This window comes from Corylus avellana, chromosome ca9 (assembly GCF_901000735.1).
Source record: "Corylus avellana chromosome ca9, CavTom2PMs-1.0".
Taxonomy (NCBI): domain Eukaryota; kingdom Viridiplantae; phylum Streptophyta; class Magnoliopsida; order Fagales; family Betulaceae; genus Corylus; species Corylus avellana.
The window spans coordinates 5,476,582-5,491,076 of NC_081549.1; the positions used below are offsets into that span (position 1 = coordinate 5,476,582).

At 38.7% G+C, this 14,495-nt stretch overlaps 3 protein-coding genes across 4 annotated transcripts; 2 read left to right on the forward strand and 1 right to left on the reverse strand.

Moving 5' to 3' along the window:
• Positions 1-994: 994 nt before the first annotated feature.
• Positions 995-5,790, forward strand: LOC132161709 (uncharacterized). 2 transcript variants are annotated; one of them, XM_059571885.1, is made up of 5 exons: positions 995-2,229; positions 3,647-3,731; positions 3,845-4,014; positions 4,250-4,428; positions 5,366-5,790. In XM_059571885.1, exons 1-5 carry the CDS (start codon positions 1,854-1,856, stop codon positions 5,540-5,542), a joined length of 987 nt encoding a protein of 328 aa, XP_059427868.1. In that variant the 5' UTR covers positions 995-1,853; the 3' UTR covers positions 5,543-5,790. The 2 variants fall into 2 exon arrangements, with proteins under 2 accessions (XP_059427868.1, XP_059427867.1); XM_059571884.1 differs by having other exon boundaries at positions 997-2,229; positions 4,250-4,524.
• Positions 5,791-6,513: 723 nt separating this feature from the next.
• On the reverse strand, positions 6,514-7,927 carry LOC132162514 (polygalacturonase inhibitor-like). The gene has a single exon (XM_059572746.1). It carries the CDS (start codon positions 7,789-7,791, stop codon positions 6,676-6,678), a length of 1,116 nt encoding a protein of 371 aa, XP_059428729.1. The 5' UTR covers positions 7,792-7,927; the 3' UTR covers positions 6,514-6,675.
• Positions 7,928-10,400: 2,473 nt separating this feature from the next.
• LOC132162182 (FT-interacting protein 1) lies at positions 10,401-14,244 on the forward strand. The gene is made up of 2 exons (XM_059572447.1): positions 10,401-11,222; positions 11,501-14,244. The coding sequence occupies exon 2, from the start codon at positions 11,718-11,720 to the stop codon at positions 14,106-14,108; it is 2,391 nt and encodes a 796-aa protein (XP_059428430.1). The 5' UTR covers positions 10,401-11,222; positions 11,501-11,717; the 3' UTR covers positions 14,109-14,244.
• Positions 14,245-14,495: the final 251 nt, after the last annotated feature.

Here is a 14,495-nt window from a genome sequence, read left to right on the forward strand (position 1 = left end):
GCTAAGGAGTTCACCAGCAGTCCACCCATTTTGTATTATAGCTTAATTCCCAATAATCTTTTAATATCAAGATTCAAATTTTCATATGAGCTAAATCTGAAAATACTGCAATAATTTCTTTGGGTTTACACTTGTATAGAAACTCTATGCGTACATTTTTAGTCAGTTTCAAATGTGATATGATTTTTAAAATTACTAATAGATCAAATTTTAATAATAATTATTTCAAATTTAATAGCGCAAAGAGGACAAAAATTTTTCTTCTAACATTACTTGAGAAAAAATACCAACCTGGAGAATGGAGGAGAAAAAGATGAATTCCTGCCTCATATTCTTCATGATAATCTCGGAAAGATATCTCAATTTTTTGTTAACTGATTAGAGAAATCATCTTTAGAGTTTCTAATTTTTTTTCTCTTTCTGATTATTAAAGGCTAAAACAATAAGGCACTATACCAAAGATGGGCAACCTGGCTAAATAGTAGAGAAAATATGCTCCATGGCTGGCATGTATATTCTCAACTCCCCTCTGACTTTTCCCAACATTGCAAGTAATTGAAAAGGTTTGCGACTTTTCAAACCTACAATTCATTTTTGTAATGGAGCTAAAACCAACCTCATCATTTTGTTGTTGAATTCGTTTTTTCAAATGTTTTGTTTTAGTAATTGGTCATTTTTTAAATGTCTTTTTCATTCTCCTTTTTGGTTTCTTGTTTTTTAAACAACAATATTAACAAACAACCTAAACACAAATACCATCTCAAAAACATTAACAAACGAGTTTACGTATTACTATTTGTATAACATAACTTTTGCCCGTTGTTCAATTACCAACCGTCGGTTTCACTTCTTCTTACTTAATTACTACCGCTTTGTCTATTGCTTGATAAACCTCCTATACGTCATAATAAATAAAGCCGTGCCGAGCCGATATTTTTTTAATATAATTCATGAATTTAATGCAAACATAATAAAAAAATTTGATATATCTTGATAAACCTAAGTCAAAATATATCACATTCAATCATATTATAAAGCAACCCTTTGATAGCTTTTCTCTGAAATTGAAAGAAAATATTATAATAAAGAATAACCATAAGTAGCTAAATTTGATAAAGAAAAGCTATCAAGGGGGGCAAATCAGTCCGGCCAAAAGAAAAATGATCACAAATCAATTATGAACAGGTTGGTAAACATGCCAAAAAAAAAACTTGAATAATTGAATAATTTGAATAATTTGAATGGTTATCTCCTCTTACGTTACTGGCCGCTACAATCGAATAGAAAACCGGATATCATCTACTGAGGTGGCACGTGGGCCCCAATCCACCGTGTCACTGGCAAGCATCCTTTACCCCGCCCATTGTTTTCTTTGTATTTTATTTGGTAGAGCTCTCTCTCTCTCTCTCTCTGTGTATTTTTTATGGGTTTATCTCTTTCAGTATCTTTCTTCTCTAATTTATTTTATTTTTTCTTAGTGCTTGATGGCTTGTGATTGATAGATGTTCTTGGGTTTCTGCTTAGCACTAACTCATTCTTTCTGTGATTAATCGGATCTCAATAGTTTTTTCTTTTTTTGTTCTTTTTGTTTCCTTTCATATGGTTTTCTCGATTTTGACCAAAGACTTGGTCGACTAGATCTAATAATTGCTGAGATTTTTTTCAAGAACTGATTTTTCCATGGAACTCTGAATACTGGGTTGTTGATTGTTTACAAAGTCGTTTGCTTTAGAAGGAGATTTAACCCAAAACTTGCAATTGGCGAATAATATCTTCTGGGTTTCTCAAAAAGTGAAAATTTATAATTTTTCTGTGATTTTTTGGTGTGTGGGAGTTTGTGGGGTTCTCTCAGAATGGTCACTGTAAATCTTGGAACGCTTCATTATGTATTGGACCATGTATATGGTGCATTTATGCACAGAACAAAGATAAGCCCACTATTCTTTTCCAGAGGATGGGGCGGGACAAAGCTTGAATTGCTGGAGAGACTAATCAAGCAGCTGTTCCCAGAAGTGGAGGGACAGAATTGGCCTCCCACGTTGGTGAAACCCATTTGGAGCACGGTTTGGGAGACCAAGAATGCTTGCTTGAGAGAAGGGGTATTTAGGACTCCTTGTGATGAGCAGTTAATAAGTGCATTGCCTCCTGAGAGCCACAATGCAAGGGTTGCTTTCCTTGCTCCGAAATTTGTGCCGCCGCAGAAGATGGCATGCGTGGTTCATCTTGCAGGTAACTTGGTTTAAATCTTTTGATTCTGCGCGAGTTGAGAATTGGGATTTTGGATATATTTCATTGTCATTCTTATGCTAGGATATCGAGCTTAAGCTTAGCCTTACAGAATCGGTAGAGATGTTTAATGAAGTGTTTGTTTTATGTTTTGCTTATTTGCCACAAAGATCTTAATAGTTGTAATGTCGTTAATTGTTTAGCTTGTGCGCAACTCGTGGTAGGAGTTTAGTTCAGTCTTTGATTTTACATTGCTTTTCTAGAGAATTCATCAGGCTATTGTTTTCTGTTTGATCATTTGCCTCAACCAAGTATAGTTTTGGCAATTAACGTGGTAAAATTGTTACCCTTTATCATCGGGAGCCGGTTTAGATTGACTGGATTGTCTTTAAGCTGATTGAAACTCCTACTTTAATTATGTATTTCAAAAGAGAATCCAAAAGGTGTGTTTGATTTAGGTTTATGTGCAGTAGAAAACTCAGCTTCAATAGGTAACTAGGTAAATGATTTGCATCCCTTTGTTTCATGAGATAGGCTTTTGGATTGGCTGGATTGGCAATCAATCGGTCGGAATTTAGAGTTTTTGTTTAATTTTTCTCCTTTCAAAAATTCCATTCTTTCACTTTTGGTTTGGTTTGCTTTCTCTATTTTTTTCCCCTTGGGGGCAGGGGTTATCCAACTGGAAATTTCCTCGATGAAGTATAATTTTAAGCATAAAGTGATAACTAAACCTGGGTATTATTCATTAAAAAAATAAAAAAATAAAACTAAACAGGGAAACAATAATTAAAATCTTCATTTTCTTTGGCACATTGATTGACATGTTCTTGCATCAGATTTTGCTCATGTCCCTCAAATGTAAGTTACTGGTTGAATATATTATTCACTTGGAAATAAGTATGAGGTTTGCCCTTTCGGCAGTTTGAAGAATGTAGTTATTAGTTAGCTGGTGAAAATGTTTTATGTCCTGGTTGAATCTTTTTTCTTTGCCTAACAATTCTAAACTGAAATGAAAATGTTTTTAATTCGAGCACATGCCTTTCATCTCTACTGTGAATGATCCAGTAACATTAATTATGTATGGTTATGTAGATGATAACTACATTTGATATTATTTGAGAGATCGTTGTGACATTTCAGTGATTTCCAGAACTACAATTTTATTTTTATTTTTTATTATTCCTTTCACAATCATTCATTCGAGTTTTTCCTTATTTTTTTGGTGATATTTTCCAGATTAACTTCTGAATATCTTGTATTACTTTAAGACAGTGAAGAATGTTGTTTGTTTCCCAGTTTCCTGCCAAATCTCAAAATTCTATTACAAATTGCTGATTCACAATTGATGAAACATTCTTGTGGTGCATTTGACATTTGGTACTTAGCTATCTGGACTAACACTTATAGCTTCTTTTTGCAGGAACTGGGGACCATACCTTTGAGCGAAGATTGCGCCTTGGTGGACCATTGTTGAAGGAAAACATTGCAACCATGGTGCTTGAGAGGTAAAATCCAATTCTGCATAGTCGGCTAATCCACAAACTGAAAGAAGTTCTTCTCTTTATATTACTTGATGTAAATTGTCAGCTTTTGATTCAAAGAAAATATGTAATTACAGCCCTTTCTATGGTCAAAGACGTCCTATGCTGCAGTATGGTTCAAAACTTTTGTGCGTTAGTGATTTGCTTTTGTTAGGAAGAGCAACCATTGAAGAGGCCCGCAGTCTCTTACATTGGTTAGACTCTGAGGCAGGGTTTGGCAAGATGGGTATTTGTGGACTCAGTATGGGTAAGACTCAAACTGAATCCTTTGCTAGATGTGTTAACAGGATCTGATATAGCTTTGAGGTTCTATCTTCTGTTGATTAGATTTGTCATTTCACTCCTGGATTTAATTTGGTGCTTTAAATAAAAATGTTTGTTAATCGTGAAAAAATCAGAGAGTGCTGGGGCAAGTTGAATCTCACACCCATAACATAAGTATCTCTTTTGCCCTCAAACTTTGATGGTTTCTTGGAATCCAGGAGGAGTACATGCTGCAATGGTTGGATCACTTCACCCTACACCTGTTGCAACCCTTCCTTTTCTCTCACCACACTCTGCTGTTGTGGCATTCTGTGAGGGAATATTAAAGCATGCCACTGCCTGGGAGGCACTGAGAGAGGATCTTGCAGCAGAGAAGGCTGCAATGACTCTCGAGGAGGCGAGAGAACGGATGCGAAATGTATTGTCCCTCACAGATGTCACACGTTTTCCTATTCCCAAAAATCCCAATGCTGTAATATTTGTTGCTGCCACTGTAAGTACCAGATCTCAGTATCACCTAATGAATGTGTATTTTAAGAAATTTGGAAGGACTCTATCATTGTCTTTTCTATCCCTATTTATGATGAACATATCTTTGTTGGCTTTTCCCCTAATTATGGTCGACGAGGAGTTGTCAGTTTCCACTTTTGATAATATGCTGATTATTTATGCTATCAAGGTGAAAGAAGAATTAATGAAAAAGCAGAATGTTATTATGTAGAATTCAAGAATTTTTTGAAGCTCACCTTCCTCTCTCTCTTTCCCACCCATGTATTGACTCTCAGTACAATCCTTAGAAAAAGCTTTTAGCTTCATTTGTTATAGAGTTTATACCATCTGAAATTTAGTGGCGAATTAATCTGTCTATCTAATTTAATGTTCCGTTGGTAAGTTGTGTATGCATTATTCATTTATTTCTCATTGTAAAATGTAGATTGGTTTGTCAGGTATATTTATCTTGATGTGCTTCATAACAATGAGACTTATGCATCTGTGTCTACATATGTTTTCTTTGTTCTGTGAGGTTGACAATCAAAATGCTTATTTTTTAACTTTGCCAATCCACTTCACGTTGTGTTTGGGCACCTAGTTAGGTTCAGCTGGGCATGGCTGCAGCTTTTAAAGAATATGAGAAGCTCGGCTGCATTAAGAGCCATGGGCTATTTCTCAATAGTCGCCTAAAAAGCACAAATCTCTTTACGAAATTGATGAATTGTTGAAATATCATTTCGTTTAGTATTTTAACTATATTTATTACTCATTGTACTTTTGAAGTACTTCTTTGCTAAAATTAGCCATAGTACCCATGTTCTTAAATTGCAATCATGCTACAGGATGATGGGTATATCCCAAAGCACTCAGTGCTGCAGCTTCAAAACGCTTGGCCAGGTTCAGAAGTGAGATGGGTCACTGGTGGACATGTCTCATCCTTTCTTCTCCACAACGGCGAGTTCCGCAGGGCGATTGTTGATGGGCTTAACAGATTAGAATGGAAAGAGCCTCAATCGTGACAGTGGCATCACATGTGAAGAAGAGACTACATTTATTCTCTTGATAACCTTCTTCACCGCAATAAACCCGAAAAATTGCAGCACAGCTGATACTTGTCAACACCTTCCAAATGATAGGAAGAGAGTGAGGGTGTTTGTGAATTACCTTCTATTTCCCCGTGTACTATCGTTTGATAAATTTAACTTGTTTTAGGGAAAATGCATTTGACAATTCACATTAATACAAAATGGTGAAATTGCTCATGAAAGTTCTATTGAATATTGGTTTGGGGAAGTGCCTACTTGTGAGGAACTGGATCCTCTGCATTTCAAATGAACTAGAGAATATCTAGTTAGCTATATTTAAAGGGTATTATTGTTTTTTCATTTTTTAAAAAGACAAAAATACTATTATAATATAATTAACTGAATATTTTGGAGAGGATCCTAATTCTTACTTGTGATGGTTACTACTTTAAATGCTGGATGGGGTGTTGATGGATGAAATATTCAGTTTGCTTGAGCATCATCAATCACATCTTAATGATCCTATCACCTTTAATGGGCATCAATTCTCACTTGCTCTGGTTTTTCTTTGATGGATGAAATATTCAGTTTGCATGAATCATCAATTACTTCTTATCACCTTTAATGGGCATTGATGCTTGCTGGTTTTCTTATATATCTTTCGAATCTGGAAAATGTGCGTGAGAGAGAGAGAGAGAGTAAATTTGTTCCCAAAAGATGTCTCCTTGGCAGCTTTAGTTGTCCCGGAGTCAAGCAGATTCATTTCTTAGTACTCGATGCAAGTTGGTATACAATTACAAAGTACATTGATTCTTTCGTGGCAGCAGATTTCACTCTTCGAGAAAGGCCGAGTGGCCCGATTGTCCTATATATAGAATAACGACATGTCGTCCAAACTGTGATTTTCTTCTACCGCCGTTTTGCCCTTGTAAAGACAAAACGGAATGTCATTTATGTAAACGTCATGGACAAGGAACAGCCTTGTTTATTACTGCCTTGATTATTGGGTTTTTCGTAATTAAAACGGCATTATTGGACAAAAACACAAACGCTGAGAGCATTGCAGGAATACTATTACTAACTCCTGTTTCCGGGCAAATCGAATTGCCCCCACGAGTTTATCTTCATCACTTGCAGCTTGGGAGCGGCGAGCCGCACAAGCAGCGGTTGTGAAAATAGGAAGAGTTGTCGAAGCTCTGCAGCTTACCCCCCACCGGAATCTGACCACACAGCCTATTATAACTCACATTCAAGAACTGCAAATTCAGTTTGGTCATCTCCACCGGAATGCTTCCCGTGATGTTGTTGTGGTTAAGATCCAACGACGTCAAGCTCTTGGGGAACTTCACCTTGGACAGGTCGAACTGGAGCAAGTTCCTCGACATATCCACAATCTGCGTGGTCTTGTTGGAGCCGAAAACCACGGATGCGTCGCCTTCGAGCCTGTTGCGCGACAGATCTATGACGTTGAAGTCCATGTTGGCGAACGAGGCTGGGATTTTCCCAGATAGTTGGTTGTGGGAGAGGTACAAGTCCGGTACTTTGGTAAATTTCCCGAAGGATTCTGGGATTGGTCCGGTGAGTTTGTTGCGGTCCAAATGAAGCGCGTTGAGGTTGGGAAGCAGAGAGAGTGAGGGTGGGATATAGCCGGAGAGGTCGTTGAAGGAGAGATCGAAGAAGGTGAGATTCTTGAGCTTGCTGAGGAATTCAGGGACTGGGCCGGAGAGGTTGGTCCAGCTGAGCCTCAGGAAACTGAGGCTTTTGAGCTTGGCAATGGCGGGCTGGATGGGGCCAGTGAGGTTGGAGAGCTTGTGGAACTCGAGAGTTTTTAGGTAAGGGAGGTCACCGACCTCAGCGGGGATTTGGCCGGAGATTTTGCCGGAGAAGATGGTGAGGGAGTTGATGCGGTGGGTGGTGGAGTCGCATTTGACGCAGTACCATTTGCAGCAGTCGGTGGCTGGGTTCCATGAGGTGAGTAGATAAGGGTTGTTGAGGGCTGCCTTGATTCGGAGCAGGACTTTCTTGTCTGTCGGGTTGCAGAGCTCGGAGTGGGCTGAGGAGAATAGAAGGGTGAAAAGGCAGAGGAGGGAGATGAGAGGGATGCCCATGTTTTCGTATTTGGTGTGAAATTTGATGGAGATAGTGTGAGGATATTTATACATGGTTTTGAGGAGGGATCGATGATGCACCGACTGACGGAAGCTCATGAGTTCAAAGCACAATGTATGGCAAGGGTGATCCATTCAAACAAGTCAAACATTGGTAGATCTGGGCCACATTTGACAGCCTTTTAGCTCACTAGCTGATCATTAAGCATGTCAAATATCTCACGTACGTCTTAAGTAATTCATCGCCGCCGACGGTGCATGCGACTTTGCCACTTGCTTTTCTAACGGCAGCCGTAAATTGTAATGATACAAGTTTTTTTTTTTTTTTTTTTTGTCATTTTTGGGTCACTCTAATAATAACATGACTTTTAAAATTATTTTTAGACTTGGATCGTTATGAAACTTTGATTAAAAATCATTTTTAAAATTATACAAAAATAACAAAAGAATGATTTCTAAAATTACTCGGCCGCCTAACATGATCCGCCAACTTCATCCCAATCAAATGAGAAGGCAACTTTGGATGGTTACGAAAACCTGAGCTACATGTTGAATATGATGTCAAATCTAATGCATCCTTAAATGCTGTAAAACAAAATCTCAAACAGGAACAGAGTGTGGATATTGTCCATAGAAAACGCATTAGGCGTAATTGAGGATCCTGAGCTCACAGCAAGATTGAGTGCCAAATATCTTTTAATAATGAGGAAAGCTATGAAAGGGAATGACTGGGGGATTAAAAAGGTAAGGAAAGGTGCATGATCGAAGTCAAAAATGAAGGCTTTCAAAGAGGGGCATATACCCCTCTTTGCGGGTACCTCCACCACATTTGCGGGTACCTCCACCACATGGACCTTCCCCAAGTTTCTTCCCATAGATTCATTAAGCGTGCCGGGAAAGGGATATAATCAATGATCATTTAGATATGTTTGAGTGATGCCACGTACACAATCAACTCTATTTCTGTTTGTTTGTGAATACCGTCTTCTTTATCAATGTTTGAAGTGTATCAACATCTTTCATACGTGGATCGGTTTCGGAAAGTGGGTGGACCGTTCAAAACTTGTTATATAATTTTGATTAAATTCAGGTTTAGAGTAAGGTTTTTATAAGTTTCACATCTCCCAAACAACTATAAGCCACAATTAATTAGACAAATAACAATTAATTAGATAAAAATTAGACCACGCATCCAGTGTTATCACCAACCGATCTCAAGGTTAACTTTTTTTTTTTTTTTTTGAAAGAAATACATTTCAATTTCATTGATAATAATCACGAGCATAAAATTCTTATATCGCAGGAGCACAAAGCCCTGAAAATGCAAATTATAGCCGAAGCTATAAGGATACAACATCACTTAAAATCTCCGCTAACCTATGACTAGTTTTCAGTTGAAATAACATATCTGTATAAGACAGAAACAATCTAATGCATAGGTAGCGCAAATTCGTCCTCGACCCAAAAGCTAGGATGAAGTTCACGTCCACAACTCGAAGGTTTGGACTAAAATTCACATCCACGACCTAAAAGATCTAGACCAAAGTTCAATTCACATCCAAGTAGGTAGATCGAGTGGCCAAGCCTTATTACAAAATAGAAACAAGAAAACTAAAATAAAACGTGGGCGAACCAAAAAGACAATGTCTTATTACAAGCAAATAACAAGAATGAAATGCATACAGGGAAAAAACATAAACAAAGACAATATAAGGAAAATAAAACAAACGGGAACAATTGTCAACTCTCTAGACAATTGTCAACTCTCCACGATCTCAAGGTTAACTTGCTTCTACATTCAACTCTCTAGACAATTGTTTATCAAATTTACACATTCCAAATATATAATATTGGCCGTCAATGGCTTTGAAAATAAAAAAATAATCATATTTATCCGTCCATAACGTGTGTCTCATTTAACACATCGAAATCCACATTAGAACCTAATATCAACGCCATATCAACATTATTAGGCAATTTTAAAATAAAAATAAAGAACTAGGTAGTGGGCCTAGTGGCTTCGTAATTACTCCACCTGTTCTATTGCTGGGAAATTATATTTTGTTAAGCCCAACCCTTCATGACTATTCGTCCTACCCAATAACAAGTAATCACAGGCCCAATAGGTTTAGATACAGGCTGGCGTACCGACCCAGACGTCCAAACCCATAGTTAATAAAATCATATTTACTATCAACTATGTCATAAGAAATATAAAATGGATTAGTCATCATTTATTCAAAATAATATATTAACAAAACTTAAATACATAAAATTATTCAAGAATAATTTTTTAATATTTCATATTTAACATAAAAATATTATATTATTATTTAAAAATACCCCCATTTTAACCTCTTTTTCCCCCTTAAGCCTCAATTTTTCATTGAAGCACCCCTACGGAGACTCTTAAGGGATATGGGCACTTGAGAATGTTCATGTTGGGAGGAAATAGTGAAAGAAAAATTGTTTGTGAAAGAAAAAACAAAAACACATAAATGTTGAAAAAAAGAAAAGAAAAAAAAAAAAAAAGAAGGCAGAAGAGTTGTTTGGCAATGGGTGAAACGATGCAGGAAGTTCAATTCTAGGGTTCTTTTTCCTTTGTACCAAGAAACGTGAGTTTTTAGCTATTTTTCCTAGTAAGTTTGCTGAGACTGTTGTGAATGCTTCAAACCATTACGAGAAAATTTGACCTGTTTAACCAAACCTCGTACCAAGTTCCTGAAGAAGTTTATTCAAAAAAAATCTGTTCAGAAAGAAAGTAATGTTTAGAGTAGGAAATCATTTTGAATGGGGAATAAAGAAAGAGAATAACGTTCGAAGGCATCTTTATGTGCAAGGTCACCTACTACCCTTAAGCTTTCTGTTTTGCTTTTGCTTTCCTGTAAGACCACTTTAGCACCCTATGAATTTCTTTATCTCTGTTTCTCTTGCTTTCCTGAACTTTCCTGCAAAAAGAACAAAGTTGTCACATAGCCTAAGCAATGCAGTTCGAACACACACGGGTCTTGGATGCTGGAATCTGCAGAAATTAAAGCTAGGAAGATAGAGGGAGGGGCAATGTGAGGAGATGTTCGTTGCTGTTTGACCATTTATCAAAGTAATCAAAGTGGAAAGAATCTAACAAAGTGTTTGTGCACTACGTGACTCTGATATTAAATCTAAAAAGACAACCTTTGTCCTTCCCTAGTGGAGTGTCAATGATCTTTTACAAACATGGAATTTTCGGACAACTATCCCATTGCCTTTTCCACCCTCTGAGACTGGCTGCTATTAATGGTCCCAATCTTAATTAATTTGCGTTTAAACAAAGCAAAAGCTTTTGCTATCATTCTCCCTTGCTCTGCATACACCAATGACTTTCAATCCATACCTTCATCATTATGTTCTCTTGTCCTTTTATAAACATTAGGATTCTTTTCTGTCTTTTAAGCCAGCAGGAAAAGTCTCTGGTTCTGTGGTTTTCAGAGCCAACTTCTACAGCCGGGATAGATGATTGTTCTCATTTCTTGGCCTCACAAGGATATTTGAAGCGCCTCAAAATCACCAGTGAAATCATGATTATGGTGAGAAAAGTCATTTTCTTCATGTTACTTTTTCTGGGAAATAAGAACTCATGGCTCTGAGTATATATATATATATAGAAGTCAATAAAGGATATGAAGATCATTGACGATTACAGATGGTAAAGAGTGTTTTTTTTATAATATGTCAAAGCTCAGAGAAACTTTAGAGTCTCTCAAAGAAGAGTCTGAACAAATATCTCTATTCTATTTTCTGCAACTATATATCTTTCAATGACTGCTATTGATATCATGTATTCATGTTCATATTTCTACTTCAGGTATCACAGCTACTAGAGCAGTGAAACATATCTGAACTAGCACAATTCATATAGCTGGAAATTTGAGGGTACCGGAAGCGGCCAACCAGCTGTGACACCTGCTAAAAAGACAAGAAGAAGATCATAAGAGGAGCAATTACACTTCAAAAGCTGATTTTGCAGGAAAAAGGGAGTTTCAGGGCGGAGACTAAAGAGGAGCACTCATCAACCTGCAGCAATGAGTTCACCAGCTGTTCCTAAGCCCCAAGAGGACTATAAACTGAAGGACATGAAACCCCAGCTTGGGGAGCGGTGGCCGCATGGAGGACTACGCGGTGGAGGAGGTTGGATTAGCAGCGAAAGGGCTACGAGCACTTATGATCTAGTCCAACAGATGTTTTACCTATATGTTCGAGTTGAGAAAGCCAAAGATCTTCCCACCAACCCTGTAACGGGAAACTGTGACCCATATGTTGAAGTGAAGATGGGGAATTATAAGGGAAAAACTCAGCACTTCGAGAAGAAAACAAACCCTGAATGGAGACAGGTTTTCGCCTTCTCAAAAGACAAGATTCAGTCATCAAATCTTGAAGTTATTGTCAGAGAAAGAGAGATGGTCGGAAGAGATGATATTTTAGGGAAGGTGAACTTCGACATGAATGAAGTTCCAACAAGGGTTCCCCCAGACAGCCCTTTGGCACCTCAGTGGTATAGACTAGAGGACCGGCAGGGGAAAGCCAAGGTGAAAGGAGAGATTATGCTTGCTGTTTGGATGGGAACACAAGCAGATGAAGCTTTCCCGGAGGCCTGGCATTCAGATGCTGCTTCAGTTCATGGGGAGGGAGTTTTCAGTATCCGATCCAAGGTTTATGTTTCACCAAAACTCTGGTATCTCAGAGTTAATGTGATTGAAGCTCAGGATGTTGAGCCAGATGACAGAAGCCAACCGCCGCAAGCTTTTGTGAAGGCTCGTGTTGGAAATCAAATGCTGAAAACAAAGCTATGCCCGACGCGAACCACCAACCCGCTCTGGAACGAAGATTTAATCTTTGTAGCCGCCGAACCTTTCGAGGAGCAGCTGGAGCTTACAGTTGAAAATAAAGTAACCTCTGCAAAAGATGAAATAATGGGAAAGATATTTCTGCCCCTCAACATTTTTGAGAGGCGGTTGGATCACAGGCCAGTTCATTCCCGCTGGTTCAACCTTGAAAAATTTGGCTTCGGTGCTTTGGAGGGAGACAAGAGGCACGAGCATAAGTTTTCAAGCAGGGTTCACCTCAGAGTATCTCTTGAAGGTGCTTACCATGTACTGGATGAATCTACAATGTACGTAAGCGATGTACGGCCCACTGCTCGGCAGCTATGGAAGAATCCAATCGGCATTCTTGAAGTGGGGATTTTGAGTGCTCAAGGGCTTCTCCCAATGAAGACGAAGGACGGCAGGGGAACCACAGACGCTTATTGTGTAGCCAAGTATGGGCAGAAGTGGGTGCGAACCAGAACAATCATCGACAGCCTCAGCCCGAAATGGAACGAGCAATATACATGGGAGGTCTATGATCCTTGCACTGTGATCACCTTGGGAGTTTTCGACAACTGCCATTTGGGTGGACATGAGAAACCAGGTGCCGGCAGCGGAGCTCGAAACGACTCGAGAATCGGGAAGGTAAGAATCCGACTATCGACCCTGGAAATGGATCGAATTTATACAAACTCTTATCCACTTCTGGTTCTGCAATCTTCTGGATTGAAAAAGATGGGTGAACTCCAATTAGCAGTTCGATTCACTTGTCTCTCTTTAGCACATATAATTTACCTCTACGGACACCCATTGCTTCCAAAAATGCATTATCTACAACCCTTCACTGTAAACCAGTTAGATAGTTTGAGGTATCAGGCGATGAACATTGTAGCAGTAAGGCTAGGCCGAGCCGAGCCGCCATTGAGGAAAGAGGTTGTCGAGTATATGCTGGATGTGGATTCCCACATGTGGAGCATGAGAAGAAGCAAAGCTAACTTCTTCAGAATTGTATCACTGTTTTCAGGTGTAATCTCTATGAGCAGGTGGCTTGGTGAGGTTTGTCATTGGAAGAACCCGGTTACTTCAGTACTAGTTCATGTCCTGTTTTTCATATTGATCTGCTACCCAGAATTGATCCTTCCAACAGCCTTCCTATACATGTTTCTCATCGGGATATGGAATTTCCGGTTCCGGTCAAGGCATCCTCCTCACATGGATACTAAACTTTCATGGGCGGAAGCAGTTCACCAAGATGAGATGGATGAAGAGTTTGACACCTTTCCTACATCTAAGGCTCAAGATGTCGTGCGTATGAGGTATGACCGGCTTAGAAGTGTAGCCGGAAGAATTCAGACAGTGGTGGGAGATATTGCAACACAGGGAGAGAGATTTCAGGCTCTGCTCAGCTGGAGAGACCCAAGAGCAACCAGTCTCTTCCTTATTTTCTGCCTTAATGCTGCTGTGGTTCTCTACGTGACACCCTTTAGGATAATTGCTTTGCTTGCAGGCATGTTTTGGCTAAGGCATCCCAAATTCCGAAGCAAGCTACCCTCAGTGCCCAGCAATTTCTTCAGAAGACTGCCATCTCGCGCTGATAGCATGCTTTGAGATGAAAGGAGATAACACAAGCATGACATTCCACTATCCAATCATATTATTCTGTTTCTTTGCTGTTTTTTTGTTTTTTTTTTTCCATTGGAATCAACACGGCTTGTATTTTCAGTTTTTAAATTCCTGCGTTGTTTGGGACTCGAATGTCTAGAAAATTACCATTTGGTTAATAAAGTTTTGTTGATTTCTTTCCTTAGTCCTTTAATATTTACAAGTAAAACAACCACTAATACTGCAACACAGGCAAACCCAGAAACTCACAAACAACGGACAGCAAACCAAACAGTTTTCAAGGACGTAACAGGTTCAACATGATCCATGTCCGACTGGATACAGAGCAGGAGAAAAATCCCCAAGAACCCAAAACTCATAAACAACAGAGCA

Bases quoted from the DNA above. Each gene is read 5' to 3' on its own strand.
- LOC132162514 (XM_059572746.1), bottom strand. From the start codon at position 7,791: ATGGATCACCCTTGCCATACATTGTGCTTTGAACTCATGAGCTTCCGT.
- LOC132161709 (XM_059571884.1), top strand. From the start codon at position 1,854: ATGGTCACTGTAAATCTTGGAACGCTTCATTATGTATTGGACCATGTA. The intron at 4,015-4,249 runs GTAAGACTCAAA...CTTGGAATCCAG, and splicing joins TATTTGTGGACTCAGTATGG to GAGGAGTACATGCTGCAATG. The intron at 4,525-5,365 runs GTAAGTACCAGA...ATCATGCTACAG, and splicing joins TAATATTTGTTGCTGCCACT to GATGATGGGTATATCCCAAA.
- LOC132162182 (XM_059572447.1), top strand. From the start codon at position 11,718: ATGAGTTCACCAGCTGTTCCTAAGCCCCAAGAGGACTATAAACTGAAG.